Here is a 19,983-nt window from a genome sequence, read left to right on the forward strand (position 1 = left end):
TGGGTTTCAGACCGACTCCTAGTCAACTCTTCAGTCCAAATTCGCATCTGTCGGGCAACGGAGTCTAAGTAGATGAGACCTAGAGAAAATTGCTTGAACTACATGTAGAGATGGAAGCTGAGAAGTTGAAAAGAAAGGCGATGGAGGATGAAGCAACAACAGAGAAGAAAAAGAGGCAAGCGATGGAGAGTGTTTTGAGATATCTCTTTCAACGGCAGGGTGATGAGTTGCCACGAGACACCACTACAGGGATGGTTTTGCAGAATGATATAGTGAAAAATAGTATATTAGGATTGGAATTATTTTGGTTTGAAGCAAACATTTTTTTGAATTTGACTATGCAACTCTTTGCAAGAGATTTATTTTATTGATATTTTTATAAATATATTATTTTGTTTTGCAGATAATTTTTTTGTTTTTGCCACAAGTTTAGATTCTAGGGTTAAAAATATTAAGACTTAAAATATTAAAAAAATCCAAAAAGCAAAAAAAAAATCTATAATATTTTTTAAAATTTTTTTCTAAATTTAACGGCGGTTTTAAACTACCGAAAATGGTCTTAAATTTTGAAAAATCTGTCCAAGATTGCGGCGGCTTGTGACCACCAGTAAACATACTTGAAACCCACAGTTCGATATTGCGGCGGTTTTAAAACTGCCGCAAAATAGCCATAAACTTGAAAAAACCATGTTAAATAGCGGAGGTCTGTAACCGCCGGTAAACATGCGCTAAACTATGACACTCGTATTTTGCGGTGGTTTTTTAATTAGTTGCCGCAAAATACTGATTCAACGGCGGTTATACCAACAGTTGATGAAAACTATTGCAAAACCTTATTCCCGCGCCAATAACCAGGGCAGTTCTCTAAGCCGCCAATGTTTGATTTGATGGCGGTTTAAAATCGTCGCAAATCATGAAAAAAGGGCCTCCATATCCCGTGTCCTCTTGTAGTGTTAATTGGGTTCATTCTTTAGTACAGAGAATTCTACACCACCATTCACCATGATTTTAGATTTAAAAAATATTTGTAAGCTATTTTTACTTTGAATGTTTTGTAGAAAAAAATTTTCATAATATATGATGCTAATGTTTAAATGTGTGTGTGTGTGTTTTTTTTTTTACAATGAATTAATTTTTTCAAGTGTTTTCAATATTTTTATTTATGTATTATTGCTCAGGTTTAATTTACAACTACGAGCTTTATGAATTTTCTTTTTCTACTGTGAGAAATAATTTTAGTATGATAAAAGTTCATTACGTTAATATCTTAATATTAATCATAAGAAATTCGCTGTTTTCATTTATAAGTGGACGTTTTTGTTTATTTAATTTGGTGACTCAATGTGAAGTGTGTAATTATGTCCGACACATTTATAACAAAAATAGGAAGGAGGATGGTGTGTGTATTATTATAAGGATATAGCTAATATGTGCCCTTAGGCTTTGTTTAGTTTGTATATGTACTAAGACATAGATATTGAGACATAGACACTTGAAACATAGACATAAAATATTGTTGTTTGAGTATGATATTTGGAATTAATAGACATGACATTAGTGTAGTATCTAATATTATGTTTGGTTATAAAAAATAAGACACTACATAATTAAAAATGACCATTTTACCCTCATAATTTAAATTGAAAATTCAATAATTTTAAGGGAAAAAATGGACCAAAATTCTAAATTAACTTGAGGGTTTCTCCCTTCACCGCTATCCCCTAAAAATCTCCTTTCTTCCTAGTTGGCCTCCTCCTTCTTTGCCATTCTGTGGTCTTTTTTGTTGTCTTCTTCTTCGTCTTCGTCTTAATTGTTGCGAGTATGTTTGCAGGTTCAGTTAATCAAAAGGTGTTCACAGAGCATTGCCCATCGATCGAAAAGCGCCTGTGTTGAATTATCGTCGAAGTACTTCGGAGGTGCCTCTCTATTTCTCTATAATTCCACAAAGAGATGACCAACTCTCCCACTCGCCACGAGTTACATGGGTTAACTTCTATAGTATAAATAAAGTTAACCTAATTTGCTCATCATTCTACTTTAATCCCCAAAATAAAATTCAGCATTCACAATATCTCTATTCCCTTATTTAATTCACAGCCTAACGATATTAGTTGTTTCTCTATTTACACACCATAGGTTTTTAAAAATAAAATGTTAAAATTTATGGTAACAGAGTAAAAAAAGACAAAAGTTGAGAACTTGATATAATAATAGAGAAAATCTCAAATGAGAATTTACTAAAAATGAGAAAAGCAAGTCAATACAAACGAATGAACGATCACAGGTCCCACAAGATATAAACACAAGACTTCCAAAAAGACCATCGCCATAAAAACCATCAGCTATTAAATCAATTTTCTAAAAAAAAAAGAGAGGAATAGAATAATTTCAAATTTCTAGTGGAGTTTTCAAGAATAGAAGAAGAATAATGGAGTTCTATAAAAAGTTTTCTAACTTGTTAAGATTTGTCAAAAGTAGAAGAAAAAGTCTGAAATTTAAAAATTTTAATAAAGATAAAATAGTCCAAAAAAATGATTAAGATTTCCATCATTTTATTGAGACATAAAATACATGTATATTGTATATATCTGTGTGTAAGTGTGTTTTTTATTTTTTGTATCTCACAAACTAAATAAAAGACACATTCTATCGTATTTATATTTTGGTATGATATACAAACAAATCAAATAGAGTATTAAGATATATAATAAATTTATTATTAATAGAAAATTTTAAATTTTCTCATTTAATTGATATAAAAATTTAAATCAATATAAAATATAATAAATAAAAAATTATAATTTATTTAATTAATAAAGAGTGCAATATTTTTTATTTAGGAAATAGTGTTTAAGGTGAATTTTTCCCCTAGTGATTAAGAAAAATTTCGGCGTTTTAAACCTGAGAAAGTTTTTGTTTTGCGTTTTTAATTGATCAATAACTTGTAAATAATTAATTTATGTTACAGATTTTTTTTTTGGGTGACTATTTATATTACAGATTTAGATATTCTTTTTATTATTACTTCAAAGTGTTTTTTCACAGAAAATAGTTTAATTCATAAAATTTTGAGGAAAAAAGAGAAAATTCTATAGTAAATGAGGAGCCCGACACTGAACTCAGATAATTTTTTCTTTCTCATCCTCACCCTCACTATTTTCTGCCAACAGCAAAACCACTTCAACACAGCATCAACACAAAACGACGGAAACTCCTCTCTCCGCAGCGGCAGCGGCGGCGGCGATTTACGGCGGTCTTTCTGCTTCTCCCATTCCTCACCTTGTAAGTATTAACCCGTCCTTGCTTCCGCCACTTCACTGTTTTCCCTTGCAAAAACGAAAAGAAATGTTAGGTTTTCTCCTCGAAACCGAACGAGATTTGGATAATATCATACCCTGCTTCTTCCCCAACTAAATCTCCTGGTTTTCTTTTATTTTCTTTTTTTGCCCCCAACGATTTCCATTTTTTTATTTTTATAATATTGTTTTTTCATTTTTTTAATATTTAGATTTCGAATATTGAACTTTTTATAAAACGGTGACTTAGAACGAGTTCATTTCGCTTTCAAATTCTGAGCAGTCTGGAATTTCTAGTTGCACAGTGTTCGTAATGCTGTATGTATGTATGTATGTATGTATGTATGTATGTATGTATGTATGATTAGCTAGTGGTAATTTTATTGTCTTATAGTATCAAAACGCAAATGAGAATATAGGACATAGTTTTGTTTCCCTCAAATTAATAGTTCAAAGTTGCTTTATTTGCTTTTGGTCGTGGTGATTATTTTGTTTTCTACTGTTCCGTAGGGTAGTTTGTAGTAGTGGTTTATTATAGGGTTTTGTAAAGGGATGCTTTTTGACTTATTAGTTCTGATGAAATAATGTTGGAGGAAGTTTGGAGAATCTTGTAGTTGGCTGATGGCACAATCTTATTTGTGAGAGAGTTTAAGAGTGTCTTTTTTTTTTTCTTTTTCTATTTATATTTTGTCAGTTTAATAGTTCATTTTCTGAAGCGTGCTCCAAATGGTTAGATACACTAATTTCTTTTTTCCTATTAGTTTCTTTAAACGGGAGGTTGATGTATTAATCTTCTTGTAGTGTGCTTGTTCAGATGCCCCCTTTGTTTCCAGTATATATTTTTGCACTGATGTTAGGTAAGCTATGACTTTTACGAGGCATTTTCTTCAGTTATAGGTGGGACATAAAATAAGAGACCATCTGTGCAATGCAAGAAATGCTTTGTCTAATAAGTGTTTGATGTAGGGACATTTGGTCAAGTCAACTTTCTTATGAACTATGTCACATGGTTACTAGGAACATGTATGGGATTTAGATCAGAATGGGAGAGATGCTAAAGAAATGATCATGGCAACTCTAAACACTCTCAACTCCTTAGTTAAACATTTCTGTGGGCTATATATCTCTTATACTATAATCTATAGATCTTTTCTTAAGGAACTGATGGAAAACAGTTATTCTCGTACTAGATTTGGGGAAAGCAGTTGTTATTTGAATTATATTATACTAGCGAATAGCAGGCTTTGCTGCATTCCCATACTTATAGCGATACTTATTGTCCTTTTTCTCTTTTTTATATATATAGAAGTAAGAAGTTGATTGAGTTTCTTCATGATTGATTTGCATCCTTTTTGATTGATGCATACTGTGCACTGCATGTAAAAACTCCAGGGCATGTGAAACTTGTCAAAATGAGCACCGACGATTTTGATGGACAGATATTAGCAGAGAAGTTGTTGAAACTCAACAATTCGCAGCAAAGCATTGAAAGTATCCTTCATCAATCAATTATTCTGCCCCACTCCCCCTCCCCCTCCCACCTTTTTCCTTATTGTAATGCTATTTTCCATTTCGGTTATTTTTGTGCTATCAAGTTGCTTGTAGCACCTATATCTCATTTTTGGCAACAAGTGTTCATTACATGGAATTCAATGTCTGTAACTCTGCAGTATGGTTTCCTTAGGTTTAGATAAATGAATCTAAAGAAATGTGATCTGTGTCTATGTTTGTTTAGTTTAGTGCATGAGTTGACATGGGCTACTTACTTAGTGGTCTCATTTCTTGTTATGCAAGTTATAGTTTTGCAGGTTATTAGCCAGACACTGTAGTTTCTTTGCCACCTTGTTGAAGTAACTGGTACATATGATAGATCTTGTTATGTTATGGATTTAGATCAAAAGCAGAAGGTTGGCTTTATTTGCTTCTTCTTTATAGAAGCAGCTGCAGAAATTTTTCCCGTAAGATTGAATTTGTTATCCTGAAGCTGGTATTTGGGGTTGTAATGTGTGTGTGTTTTGTGGTCTATGATTGGAAGATAAAAGTGACTGTTGCACCTATAGTATGCAATTGTATAGGTATCTTGTATATGTCAATAAGTGAAGGGACATTGTAGCAGCTGAAGCTGTTCAGTTCATGACTAAGGGCTAGTTTGGATAGGTTCATAAGTAACTTTTTATAACTTATGAAAAGTTACAACATTAATACCTGGTACAATTTTCAAAACTAACTTGTGACTTTCTAAAAAGTCATTTAAAGTGCTTATGGAAAAGTTAAAAAAAATGACTTTTTCTATAATAAAAAGTTTTTTTTTATCACTTTCCTTTTAAAATAAGCACTTTTATGACTGAAAAACCAAACACAAAATAATTTATTTATAAGTTACTTTTAATATAAGTCTGTATGTTTTAAGCTCCTTTTCCAAAAGAGCTTAATTAAGTTGTTTGTCTAAACTGTCCCTAAGTGTAAAGTGAAATAAATAAGACTTGGACCACTAATGATAATTCTCTGGAAATGATTATATATGTTGGTACAATTGGTTTAGCTTGACGTAAAACAGGTGAATATTATTTAAACTTATGTTACCTCTTTCTTGTGTGTAACCCTGTAAAGTAAGAAAGTGTCTAGCCAAAGTAGGAGTAGCTTAGAAGTACAAGGCTAGAAAGGAGATTGAATGAAATATATCTGAAAGTTATTCATGCATTTTTCAGGTTGCAGAAGTCACCATCAGGCTCAAAGATCTTTCCAACTTAAGTATCCCCACCTAGTGGGATAAGGCTTTATTGTTGTTGTTGGTTCCAACATAAGTATACAGGCTCATTTATTTTCTAATATAGGGTGGTTAAATTCTTATGTAAATCTAATAGCATGTTAGAAGGTAAAACTGGGTGTGTCCTTTTTTCCTTGAAACTTTTTCTAATGATATATTTCAAGAAGATTTTGGACCTTTTGGCAGGAATAAAGAAGTTAGGATGTTATAATAGTTTCACAGTTTTTTGGAGGAAAGTATTTCCAAAGGTGTTCTTTGCTCTTCCTTTACAATCAATATGGTGGACAGATTGTCGTTTTTTATTTCTGTTATTGCTCTAATGTCCAGCTCTTGAATTGCTTATCTATGTTCTATGTAATTGCTATTTACTCCACAAATAATTTGAACATTTTTTTCTTCAACCATCTTTTAGCCAGTTGACTTAATATTTTCCTTTGTTTTTTCCTGAGGTTTCTTCCTTCCCCTATTGTACCTAGTCATTTCTTTCTAATATCATATTCATATATTTGGTTTAAATGCTCAAGTAACAATTTTATTTGAATAGTAGCTAGGAAACATGATGAGTTTTTTAATTATAGTTAATGTTTAGATGAATTTTCTTTTTTATCTTTTTAGTGGATTTGAAAAGCATTTATTCAAGGGGAGCCTTGGAGTACGGTTGAGTTGTCTCTATGTGAACAAGTCATGGAATTAGTCATTGATGTAATTATAAGGTTTGACTGCCTTTTTCTAGATCTTGCATTAATGTGGGATGTTTGTGCACTTGGCTGTCCTTGGAAAGTATTTATTCAAACATCAAAGAAAGAAGAGCAGTATAAAGCAGGATAGTGAATTTATTAAACAACTGATGCAACAAAAATAAAGGAATGTACAGAGCGGCATAGTCTCATGCATATTCCTAAGGGAACCCTTCCTATTCTCCTAAGGAGATAATTAGTGTTGCAGAAGCCAAAGATGTTTGAGATGTATGTTACTGCCTGTACCTGAATTATCAATAGCTAGTTGGATTTTTTGTGTTGCCATTTGGCAAATGAGGATAGCATTTTGTTCAATTTTCTCCACTTTCTTAAGATTTTTGAAGATGTATTGTCAGAGATATTGATTTCCCCATAAAATAGTGATAACAATTCACTTGATTGGATTTGATTGTGATTTGGTTATTTCCTTTACTCTTCTTTGACGAGATCCGTGTATTTTGTATTCCTTACATATCCACTCAGCACTATCCCGATGGTGTATTTCCCATCGCAAGAAGGCAAGGGAAATTGTTGAAACATGGGATAAATTGTTCAATGGTTCCCAGAAAGAGCAGCGTGTCTCTTTTCTGTACTTGGCTAATGACATCTTGCAAAATAGTAGGCGAAAGGGAAGTGAGTTCGTAAATGAATTCTGGAAAGTTCTTCCTGGATCTCTGAGAAGTGTTTATGAAAGTGGTGATGAACAAGGAAGGAAAGCTGTGACGAGACTCGTAAGTGTTACGCTCTTCTGCTATAAGTTCTGTAAATCAGTTGTGTCACACTTAATATAGTCAGCATCTTCATTCTATGCTTGTATTTTAATTCTGTAGATTTGTGGCTTGGCTTGGGTAATATCTTGTCTTCTTCCTTCTTTGGGATTTCTCTCTGATTAAAATTTCAATATCGATTTAATTGGTATGGTTGAAAGATTTTTAAATTTTCATGTTATATATATATATATATATATGAGGGCTAGAGGCCCAAAACACAGAAGAAACTAACAAAGTCCACATTAAAGTATCTAATTCACTACTCATAAGGTTTTTTTTTCTTTATTTTTGTGTGGGGGTGGTGGGGGCCGCCGGGGGGTGTTAAATAACACTGGATTAAGCTTTGGTGAAATTATTTTGTTCTGAATAAAATTTGGCAATATTTACATTCCAGTATTTGAGTTGTAAAAGTGTATGCTATCCTCCCTTGAATTCAGGTGATATTTTACTAGGACCCTTGTATTTTGTAATGGTATTTTACCTTTTCATTTTAATGGTTCTGTTAATGTTGTAGATAGTGTTGTCAAGACCTAAACCGAATCCTCATACTTCTTCTGTTGAAATAGCTCCCTGTTTACATATAGCTCTGCCTCATCTTCAACACTAAATCAAGGGAGTTGTCCAGCATGATATCAATACTAGCAGTGTCCTAGTCACATCAGGATCTAGATTTTATGTCTCACTACTTGTCTGTTGTGGGTCACATTCTCGCCAGTCCATTTAATTCTCATATCTCATACAGAAACCTCTGTTTTCAATTCATGTTTTTCTTTCGCTGTAGAAAACGAAATTTATTAAAGAGAATAGAGAGAGGACAAGATACTTCCCAAGAAGAAAGCAAAAGAAATTCAGCAGGTCCTATGACTGAGGCATTTAGCAAGGCATGCTAATTTGTATGCAATTCTAATAGAGAAATAACTCTTAAGAACCATCAGTAGAGCACTACAAATAATTTTAAAAAATAGTCTTCTTTTAAATTTTGTCTAATTAGGGTTATTTTATCTTGGCTTACATTCCTTTACTGTCAGAAACACTAGTGAATAGAAAAATCTGAGCATTTCTACATAATATCTTCAGTTTATTCTAACGTCTCAATTGTCGTTTTTCTTGTGGGTCTAATTTTTTACACTATCATTGTATTTCTGTTCTGCTGCTAATGGACATAAGGTTGAGTGGAGCTAGCTTTGGCAATTCATTTGTTATAGTAATGAAGACTTAGTCATAAATAATTCTTTCTTTGTGGATTTCTGTTTTAATTACTTGTGTCACTGTTATATGATCCTGATGCACTAGAGAATCCTTTTTGTATAACTGATCTCATATAGTAGGAGGATAAGGCTATAAATGTGTTTTTTTCCAGCCATGTCATGTTAGCTATGTCAGTTTCTTTTTATTATTATTAATGATGATGAAATGCCATTGATCTTATCAATTGTTTTGATGTTAGCTGTATCATTTTGTAAATGTCTCTTTTTTCTGTTGACTTGTTCAGGTTGACATATGGGAGGAGAGGAAGGTTTTTGGTTCCCGAGGTCAGGGTCTTAAGGATGAAATTATGGGTACGCGAGGTCAGGGTCTTAAGGATGAAATTATGGGTAAGAGTCCACCTCCATCCTCTACAAGCAATGGAAAGAGTTCAAATTCTATTAAGATGGTGAAGAGAGATGCCCACTCAGTGAGAATTGTAAGCAACCAGCAGCATTGTTTTCTGATGCTTCTATATATTAAGTACATAAGGAAAGTGGAGAATCACACCTTAAAAGCTAGCTATTAAGGACCATTCTCCTTAAATACGTCAAGTATTTCATACTAGATAGTCGATTTGGGACTTTGGGCACCCTCTAATAGCCCAATCCCTAACAATACACTGGCCCTAGGGAACTGACGTCCACACGGCTTCACTCTATTGACACTGACCCACCGGTAGCCACTTGGTTATCAGCTATCAGTATTTAGTGTTTACCTTAATCCATTCTATAGGTAGCCTTTTTGTGCGTCCGACATCCTTTCTCTGATAACATTGTTAAGTACCTAAAGAAAGTGGGGAACTGCATCTTAAAAGCTAGCTATTAAGGGGAAAGAACTACTCTCCTTAAATACAACATCAAGTATTTCATACTACTCAATGTGGAACTTTGGGCTGCCTATAATACCCAAGTCCTTAACTATCTATTGCCAAGTAGATGTTTTTTGATATGTCTGATCCTGAGGTGTCTCATTTCTCTGTCATTATCATTGCAGAAACTGGCTATTGGGTGTTTGCCTGAAAAAATACTGACAGCTTATCAGGCTGTTCTCGATGAAAATACCAGTGAGGAAGCTGCCTTAAACAAGTGTGATGCTGCTGTACGAGATATGGGTAAACTTGTTGAAGATGTTGAGAATATGTTGGCTCAAGGTAAGAACGATTGCTTGAAAACTTCAAAAAATTATGCCTGTTTCTCTCCCTTTGAATTCCTTTGCCAGGGCAAAGGATTGCTAGATGGCCTAAACATTTAATGCCCCTTTCTCTATATTGACTGAAGCTAACATTTGCATCCTGAATAACAAATATTTGAGTAAAGTATCGTTTTTGTCCCCAACGTTTGGGGTAAGTCCTATTTGTGTCCCTAACGTTTAAATCGTCCTATTTATATCCTTAATGTTTATAAACGTGATTCAATGTTATCCTACTATCAATTATACTAACAAATCAGATTATATTTTTCAATTATTCTCACTTGGATATATTCATTCTCAATTAGGTCTCACTTGGATGTGGTCGATTTTAATATTATACCCATTATTTGTGTTTAAATTCAATTATGTCCTAGAAAAGTGAATTATGTAAATGTTGTAGGAATTAATTTCAACATTTGATGAGCTATTTTTCGGAGTAGATCATCGATTCTATCCCAGACATTTGTATTCTAACTTCAAGAAGAGAGTTTTAAAACTCAAACTAAAGCGCTCATTATGTGTAATTGAGGGCAGGATAACATTGAATCACTTTTACAAACGTTAGGGATACAAATAGGACGATTTAAACGTTAGGAACACAAATAGGATTTATCCCAAACGTTGGGGACAAAAACGATACTTTACTCTATTTAAATTTGTTAGCATCCATTATATGATGATAAATCTTTTTGTTTTTGCCTTTTCTTTCCTTTTTCTTTTTCTAATTTTTTATTTTATATATATATATATATATATATATATATATATATATATTTCTGTCTGTTGTTTGTGTTATATTTTATTTTATTTTTCTTGGTCCAACTTCTGTATTGCCATTTGTTGATGGTTTTAATTTTGGGATTTGGATGGATGGGTATCATAACTGAAATACATATTTTGAAACAAAACGGCAAATTGATGACAATTACAGGCTTGGTGGTGAGTCTTGTTGCTTTCTTCTTTAGGCTGCAAAAACACAAACTTTGCTTTGACATTTCTTATATATCACCTTGCTGTGAGATGCTGATAATTCTCTCTTATGTGCTCGATCCATGTTGTGGTTCTACACTGCCTTGAAATGAAGACCTATTAACCTTTATAAGAGCTTGGGCATTTCTAGCCTCATGAGCTAGCTTTTACCGTTGTTAAAATTATGAAGATACTTGTTTCGACTTTATCTTCTGATATCAATTAAGGATTTGTGAATATCTGCAAATATATTTCTTTTGTTCTATCACTCTTTGGTATACCAAAATTACCTTTTTTGAAGATAAAACCATACTTCACCTCTCTAGTTGACCCTAAAGGTAATATTGATCACCTTAAAGCTGGATTCGTTACAAAGGGTTAGCTTCAGACATATATGCACTTGATCGTAGTGATTCTTTTTCTTGGGTGGGCAAAGTTGTTTTTGTTTACATTTTTCTTTCCATGGAAGCTATAAGTCACTAGCCGCTATATCCAGGGAATCAACGGCAACTGGTTAATCCCATCAATGCTGATGCTATATTTATGTAACCCGAACAGTACTGGATTTGTATAATGGGCTAGTGGGATTGGAAAATCTACCAGTGAACTCGAATAGTATAGGATGATTCTTTATAATGGTGTAGATGGGTTAGCCAGAACTTTTTAAGGGACCCAAACCTAACTGAGCCATGTGGATTTAACTGGTTCTAATTTTATTTTGTCCTAAAACTGACCTATGTGCACCCCTTGCTATATCATTTGGATATTTACGTTGCCTTTCTTCATTGATCATGATGAGGAAATGTACATGGAATAACCACTTGGGTTTATTTCTCAGGGAGAGTTAGGGTTGGTGTGAAAATTGGGAGATTCACTTTTTGCAGGCTGATATACTTCCCAGGTGGCCAAGAGCATGGTTTGGAAAATTTAGTACTATTATCCAAGTTTCTGACATGAAAAAAAAGTGGTGATGATCACTGAGTGCTTATCAACATTACAGGAATGACTTGATTGAAGAAGCATGTTTTAGCACTTTCACACTAAGGATTTAGAGACATGAATAATAGACTGCAAACATAGCGATAGTCCTGGATTCTAACAGCAAATTATTGCCAGATCAAGCAGGGTCTTATGCTAGATAGATTTCAAAGAATAGTGGGGAGGTTAAATTATCTCACTATTGTTAGACTTGATATTTCATATTCCATTAGTGTGTGTAGTCCGTTTATGCAGTCCCCCATGTCTGATTATTGGGATCTTGTTATGCGGATTTTGAGTATATCAAGAAGGCACGTGGTTGATGTATATTGTGCAGTGTCCATTTATTTAGTCCCGAAGTTGTTAGGTATCATTCTGTATATGGGGATGGTACACTATTGAGGTGGTCTACATCTGAGAATTGTGTCTCTATTGGTGGTAACCTTGTGTCTAGGAAGAGCTAGAATCAAGACATTGATCAAGTGGGGATTGAGCATCAATCCATGGCTTAAACTACTTAGTAGCTAATATGGATCAAACAATTGCCTCGAGTTAAAATTTGGGGCGGTTGCTTAAATGAAGCTGTTTTGTGTGAATAAAGCGGCATGGCATATTGCTTCCAATTCAATATCTAATTGAAGAACTGAACACAGCAGCTGATTGTCCCTTTATCAAGGATAAGGTGGTATCCAAGGAGATTGTCACCATGGTTCCCATGATCAATTGGCAGTGGGCCTCAGAATGATTGCATTTTTTACAAGCTTGGCGTGTATGAACTATATGGCTCAAGGGTTTATGTTGAGATTATGATGAGATTTGTTGAGAAGACTTTATATTTTGGTATCAATTAGGGATATTTAAATATTTGTAAATTTCAATCATGATTATGTGTAATGTTTCGGTGCTTAATGTATATAAATTCAGTACTAAGGAGTATTTTCCTCAGACAATACACCTAAACAATCATCTCAAGTGGGGGTGAAGTTTGACCCATTCAATTTTTATTTTATTTTATTTATTATTTTTTTTCAAGATAGGCCCATTCAATTTAAATATGGTATTTGTATGTATCATATGGTTTTTGATGGGCCATCTGCAAATGTTCAGTTTTGCAAACTTCATGTTCTAGATCTCTAGTCTTGGGCAATAGGAAACTGGAGTCCCACATCACCCGGAGATAAGGCCTAGATAGATAGTCTTTAACTATGAGTTTGTGTAACCAAACAGTTATTCAAGTTTTTTTTTTTCCCCAAATTTATTTGGCTAGCAGTCACAAGTATTTCCCTTCTCAGCATTTCTATCCAAAATTGCAATATTTATTGTCGTAATATACTTCCATGTTTTGTTAGGTCATTTGAAGAAATGTGCATGGCTTCTCTTCAAACAATAGAACTTTTATCTAATTCTATTCCAAGAGACAAGTATTTAATATTTGTTGGATATTTCATCAGGGAACCAACTGGGATCCACTTTGATGAATGACTTGCAAGAGCAGGAAAAGGAGCTTAAACAATATATGGAGCAGCTTGAAAATGCTGAGGCTGCGAGGATTTCTTTGCTTTCTCAGCTTAAAGATGCACTGCTGGAACAAGTATAGTAGTTTCTACAAATATGATTGAATTAAAATACCTAAAACTAGTAACTGCTTACTAATATAAAGCTTTTCAGGAATCAAGGCAAGATATTGTTCGCAGCCAGTTGCTGGTAAGAACTTGTCTTTTGTTACTGACTTTATCCTCTGTCTGTCAGTGTCATACTGTTTTGGGCTTTTCATGTATTACTACTACTATTATGATTATTGTTATTGTTATTGTTATTGTTATTGTTATCGTTATCGTTGGTTTAACCATCTTGTCTAAAGCTTAAGCTCTCGTGTGGAGGGGCATCATTGGTTTGTATATCAAATTTTCCCCCTTGTGCAAGAAGAGTGTATAGTGGATTTGAAGTATGAATAATGCACACCTATCTTTGGACATAAGTGTACACAATGCATATTACCAACTTCAATTTGTGCTTATGCTTCACATTTACTTAAGAATATTGAACAAAGATTGATTATTTGACCCTTTAATCATTGAGATTTTGAAAACTCATGCATAGCTGCTCTTTAAAAGGTTAAATTATTAAGTAGAGGAATATGAATGAATGGTTTTTATCTGGTAACTTCATTCAACTTTCCCTTGAGCATGAATGTACTATATGGTCATTCTCATGAATTTTGAAGATATGTTTGTCATGTGGATTTTTATTATTTTCTTGTTTTGAAACCAGATTATTTGGTCATTTCCATTGTTGTTGGACCATAAAACATGGTTTTGTAAATAGTCAAAGGACAGAAATACAAAGGGCACCAGGCTTTTTCATTTTGGTTTGAATAAATATAGAATTTTGTTTACATGACTTATGGATAAAAGAATGGCAAATGAATGCATGAAACACTGGGAGGGTAGATATGTGTAGTCTTGCCCCTGCATGTGGAGAGTCTATTTCCAAAATTAATCTTTTCCCAAAATTAATTTTTTTCCAAAATTAATCATAAAAGAATTAGGTAGTTCTTTAATATCTCATAAGCAACATTTCAATTTCTTCATGCTGAAATGGATAGAGGGATCTCCGGATTAATGAACGATCATATATGCCTAGTTTTATGTTAGCAGCATATTCATTCCATGTTTTCACATTTTATATAGCAAATTGATGGTTTTATTATTGTGAAGGTCGCCCGGGGACAAATTGAGAAAGCAGCTGGTATTCGGAAGCGGCTTAACCAAACTGCAGAAGCCACTCTACCACCAGTGCAATTAAACACCACCACCACTTCTCAGCCTACCTATGCCCAACAATCTATGTCATTTGCTTCATTCCAAACTACGGAAGATGATAACAAGAAGGCTGCAGCTGCTGCTGTTGCTGCTAAGCTTGCTGCATCTACATCCTCTGCCCAAATGCTTACCTCAGTTCTCTCTTCTCTTGTAGCTGAAGAAGCTGCCTCCATGAATGGTGGCTTAAGTTCTACTGGATTTGCATCAGGATTATTCAACCCTGAGAAAAGACCTAAACTTGAGAAACCTATGTCTGTTACTGATGTTAACTCTTCTGACATTGCGAGCTCTTCCTTTTTCTCCGCTCTACAACAGCCATCAGCCATAAACATGTCATCGGTCGGCTTGCAAACCATGTCTCAAGCCAATCAACTACAACCGACATTTGCTTCAGCACCCACACCCCCGCCTCATTCTCCTGCAAATCCACCATCAAATCAATATGTCCAATCAACAGGTTTGATGGTTGGGGGAGCAGTACCTTATGTTTATGGATCGGTTAACCTACCGCCTCCACCTCCTTTGCCTCCGCATGTGGCTATGGGGTTGTCAGTGCCCAGCTCTCAACCCCCACAGCAGCAACCACAGTCATCACCAGGAGGATTTTACAGGCCATCTAGCATAGGATTTTATGGGCAAAGCCACCCATCAACGCCACCACCAGTACCTAGGCAGTGAGCATTATCTGAACACTCCACCAGCCGACACTGCGGCAAAAAATTATTTCTAGTTCCTCTGGGAAATCTATGTAGGCTGAGGATTTTCCAGAATCTGTGTAATAATGTATATTATTAGAAAATTAGAAGTGGCTAGAGTTTATAATTAATCTGTAGCATTTTACACCCCCTTTCCTGCCGATTTTCTTTTGCCTACTGCTTGAATTCTGAGCTGCAGGCTTCGACATTGTGGCGATACTTGAGATCAGCCATGCCCATTACTGTTGAAAACAGAACTTCCAGGGGTCCTTACTAGTGCCGAAAACACTACGGCGCCTGTGGACCTCGTTTTGTTTCCTTGATGCTGCTAATGGGGTAATGGCGTAAGGCATTAGCAGCTATTCTTATTCACCTCTAGATGGATGCCGATGATCGATTCTCCATGAACTTTAATGTCATCATCATTGTGAGCAAAGTATTAGAGTATTTCGTAGGTGTTGGATGTTAATGTAGACTGTAGAGTAATATTTAATTGACAGGAAGTTTATATTTGTATTCATCCATTAGGAATTTAGGATAAAGAGGTGGTGCATTTTCGAAGTGGCGATTCGCGAGTTGCAAGGAAAATATAGGCTGACAGTAGAGGAAAATAAATAAATAAATAAGAAGGCTAAAGAGCTTAGAGTATTTTGTTTAACGGAAATGTTGTATAAAAAATTGTTTTGGCAACTACCAAGATTAAGAGATGCGTGTTTTAGAACTCAACAATTTTAAAGTACATGTTTCTTCTATTTTGGGGTGGTTGTCAAAATAAGTTGTTTGTGCATAATATTCCTTTATAAATCAATTTTAGTGACTAGGACTATATGATCTCATTATTCTCGTCCGTGCTTAATGTCATACACTCATGAGTCATGAGTGATTAAAACGAGTCTCACCTGAATTGACGGAATATTAAGAACTTTGGAGAGCACTCTATCAATCAAAACTTGGGTTTCCTGGTCAGACTTAGCCATGAATCCGTTAATATAAAATGGATGAAAATAATACTTACATAGCTAAATATTTGTCGATCAAAATAAATCAATAATGAAATAGAATATATGAAGTGTTCTTCTATCAATCAAAAAGGTTTCTTGTTAGAACATAAAGCGAACGATAGTAATATCTAAAATTTATATGAAGTAGAACAATAATTAGTAATGTGTATTCCTTTTCTTTCCCAACTTAAGTGATGCAAATTTCTTTATTGCAACTAATCTAAATAAAACATTTTTCTTTAAATTATTATTTCTGTTATTATTAACATATTAATATATAGCTCTAGTATAAAGTATATTTAGATAACTATATTTACAACAAATCCAAATATTAGTCATTGTTAACTTTTATTGTTTATTGAGTTAGTAAATAATTAAGTAACTCTCAATAAAATTATTAATTGATATGTAATGTTAATGTGATGAAAATAAAGTTCTACAAAAAAAAAAAGAAAATTAACATAGAGATAAAAAATCAACTAATGTATACAAACATGCATTTTGTATTTTAAAAAAAGTATGATTATATAGACATAAACATGTTGGCAAAGATGGGTTTGGGGAGTAAATCCCCATAGAGATTGACGCCGTGCACCAAAATTGTCCCTGAGATTCTAATTGCACAAATTACGTCCCTGAGATTGGAAAAATTGCACCATAGTAGTCCCTGACCCATTTTCCGTTAACGACGTGCTGACGTGGCTTGATGACGTGGACCTTTGGTGACACGTGTCACCTCATGATTTGGCCACGTGTAACGACATGATGACGTGTCGGTCAACGACACGTGGCATGCTGACGTGGATGGATATGCCACGTGTCAATGCTATTTTGCCACGTGTCAAATTGTGCCACGTGTCGCAATGTTATTTGTCAATGTGTCATCCACTATGTCATCGTTACATGTGCACCAAATTGGTCCCTTACTTTGCATCAAATGACTCATTTTAGTCCCTGAAATTGAATGTCGTGCACCAAATTAGTCCCTTCATCAGTTTTTTCTCATTTTTTTTATAAATTTAAAATTCTCATTATATATTTGAATACACTAATTTTAATTTTATCTTTTCACAAGTTATTTAAATACAAGTGTTTTTATAAAATATTTTTAAAATATTAGTTTTAATTATACAATTTTTTTCTACAATATTTTATTAAAAGAATTACGTGATATATTGATATTGATTTAATAAAGAGTGTAAGTTAAGAGTATAATAATATTCCTTAATACAATTTTTTTAATATTAAACACTTTAATAAATATTTTAGGAATACTTGATAAGGCACTCATTAACTAATATAATTCATTATTCCCATCTATTTTAAGAATGTCCGATTTCCCAAATAATTAACTTCTCACTAAATTAATAAGATAGATTTATACTGTCGATTACAATAATTCATTTTATCTATAACTTAGTTAGGAGACTTTTTCATATATTACACTATTAATCAATATAACTACTTATTGTAACCATGACTTGAACAGTATTAAAACAGATACAAATAAACTCAAGAGGCAATAATAAAATTTTGGTTTTAGTTAACATGTACTCTAATGATACAAGTTAACATTATTAATTAAAAAATTTATTATAAAATATATATAATAAAAATATAATTAAAATTAGTGTATAAAAAAATATTAAGAATTTTAAATTTATAAAAAAATGAGAAAAAACTGATGAAAGGACTAATTTGGTGTATGTCATTCAATTTCAGGGACTAAAATGAGTCATTTGATGCAAAGTAAGGGACCGATTTGGTGCACATGTAACGATGACATAGTGGATGACATGTGGACAAATAGCATTGCGACACGTGGCATAATCTGACACGTGGCAAAATAACATTGTGACACGTGGCATACCCATCCATGTCAGCATGCCACGTGTCGTTGATCGACACGCCATCATGTCGTTACACGTGGCCAAATAATGAGGTGACACGTGTCACCAATGGTCCACGTCATCAAGCTACGTCAACGCGTCGTTAACGAAAAACGGGTCAGGGACTACTATGGTGCAATTTTTCCAATCTCAGGGACGTAATTGGTGCAATTGAAATCTCAGGGACGATTTTGGTGCACGGCGTCAATCTCAGGGACCACTATGAGAATTTTCTCTGGGTTTGGGGGCAGAAAGAGGGGATGGGTCAGAGAGTTTGTGCGCACAACGTCTATGTCAATTTTAGTTAATGGTTTGTCCACTAAGCCAATCATAATAGAAAGGGGATTGAAGTAAGATGATTTGATTTCTCCCTTTTTGTTTGTTTTGGTTGTGGATGTGTTGAATAGAATGAGGCAATTAGAAAGGAGCGTATCAATCCTCTACTATTGGGGGTGGGATAGAGTGAAATTGTCTCGTCTCTAATTTGTAAACGATACTATTTTGTTCTGTGTACTGCATGAAGCCTCCATTTGTAATTATCAGAGGTTGCTAAGATACTTTGAGGTGATGTCTGAGTTGAGTATTAATTTTAATAAGTCTAACTTGATTCCCATCAACCGTGAACAAGAGTAAGTGCAACAAATGTGTAATCTGTTGGTCTTAAGTCGGCGGAGCTCCAGGTAACATACTGGGGAATATCGTTGGGCGTAAATTCGCGAGGAAAATTTGGAAGCTTGATATTGATAAAGTTGAAAAGAAGTTGTCGTTATGGAAAGGATTGAATCTCTAAAGTAGTCCCTCAGATTTACGACGTTCATCATTTTAGTTCCTTAAATTCAAAATTTACTATACTGGTCCTCGAGATTCAGCTCTGAGCACCATATTAGTTTTTGGACCCTTTTTAGCACTGAATTAGCTAATGAAGTGTTGAACTAGCTCTGACTTGCCACTCTAGAAACATGGCTAAACAATGCCGTTCCGTTTTGGAACTTAAACAATAAAGAACGAGAAGACGAAGAAGAGTTTATATGATGTGCAAATCATTTTTTCTTTCCTCATTCTCCAAAACGACCTCGTATTTGCTTTGTTTAAGTGCCAAATGAACAAACACCATTTAGTCCTGTGGCTAGCATGGCAAGTCAAAGCTAGCTCGGTATTCCGTTTGTTGACTCAACACCGGAAAAGTTCTAGGGACCAATATGGTGCTTTGAACTGAATCTCGGAGACAATTACAGTGAATTTTGAATTTGAAGGACTAAAATAGTGAAAGTCGTAAATCTCAGAAACCACTATGGGAATTTAGTTGCAAAAGTCTTAAACAAAGCGTATAAGTTGGTTTCTATTTATTATCTGAGTATTTATTGAATACCAGCTAGAGTAGTAAAGAAGCTTATAGCCTTGCAACGGAGGTTATTCTGAGACAAGATGGCGAGGTTACAAGACCTTAAGTCAGGTGCGAGATGATACATGCACGAAAAAAGTTAGGTGGTCTGAGGGTTGGAAACGCAATGATTCGGAATATAATCCTTCTTTTTAAATGGTAGTAGAGATTTGTTAAGGAAGAGTGCTCTTTGTGAAAATAAATAGTTTGTTCACGTAATAATTTGGATCCTGATGAGA

The 19,983-nt window shown here is 34.1% G+C and overlaps 1 protein-coding gene across 2 annotated transcripts; it reads left to right on the forward strand.

Moving 5' to 3' along the window:
* Positions 1 to 3,020: 3,020 nt before the first annotated feature.
* On the forward strand, positions 3,021 to 16,034 carry LOC107604745 (uncharacterized). Of its 2 annotated transcripts, XM_016306410.3 has the most exons (8): positions 3,021 to 3,282; positions 4,689 to 4,787; positions 7,284 to 7,531; positions 9,063 to 9,254; positions 9,812 to 9,968; positions 13,408 to 13,547; positions 13,625 to 13,660; positions 14,674 to 16,034. In XM_016306410.3, exons 1-8 carry the CDS (start codon positions 3,099 to 3,101, stop codon positions 15,454 to 15,456), a joined length of 1,839 nt encoding a protein of 612 aa, XP_016161896.1. In that variant the 5' UTR covers positions 3,021 to 3,098; the 3' UTR covers positions 15,457 to 16,034. The 2 variants fall into 2 exon arrangements, with proteins under 2 accessions (XP_016161896.1, XP_020960302.1); XM_021104643.2 differs by lacking the exon at positions 4,689 to 4,787 and having other exon boundaries at positions 3,084 to 3,282.
* The last annotated feature ends 3,949 nt before the right edge of the window (positions 16,035 to 19,983 follow it).

Source organism: Arachis ipaensis, chromosome B6 (genome assembly GCF_059453495.1).
Source record: "Arachis ipaensis isolate K30076 ecotype BB chromosome B6, ASM5945349v1, whole genome shotgun sequence".
NCBI lineage: Eukaryota > Viridiplantae > Streptophyta > Magnoliopsida > Fabales > Fabaceae > Arachis > Arachis ipaensis.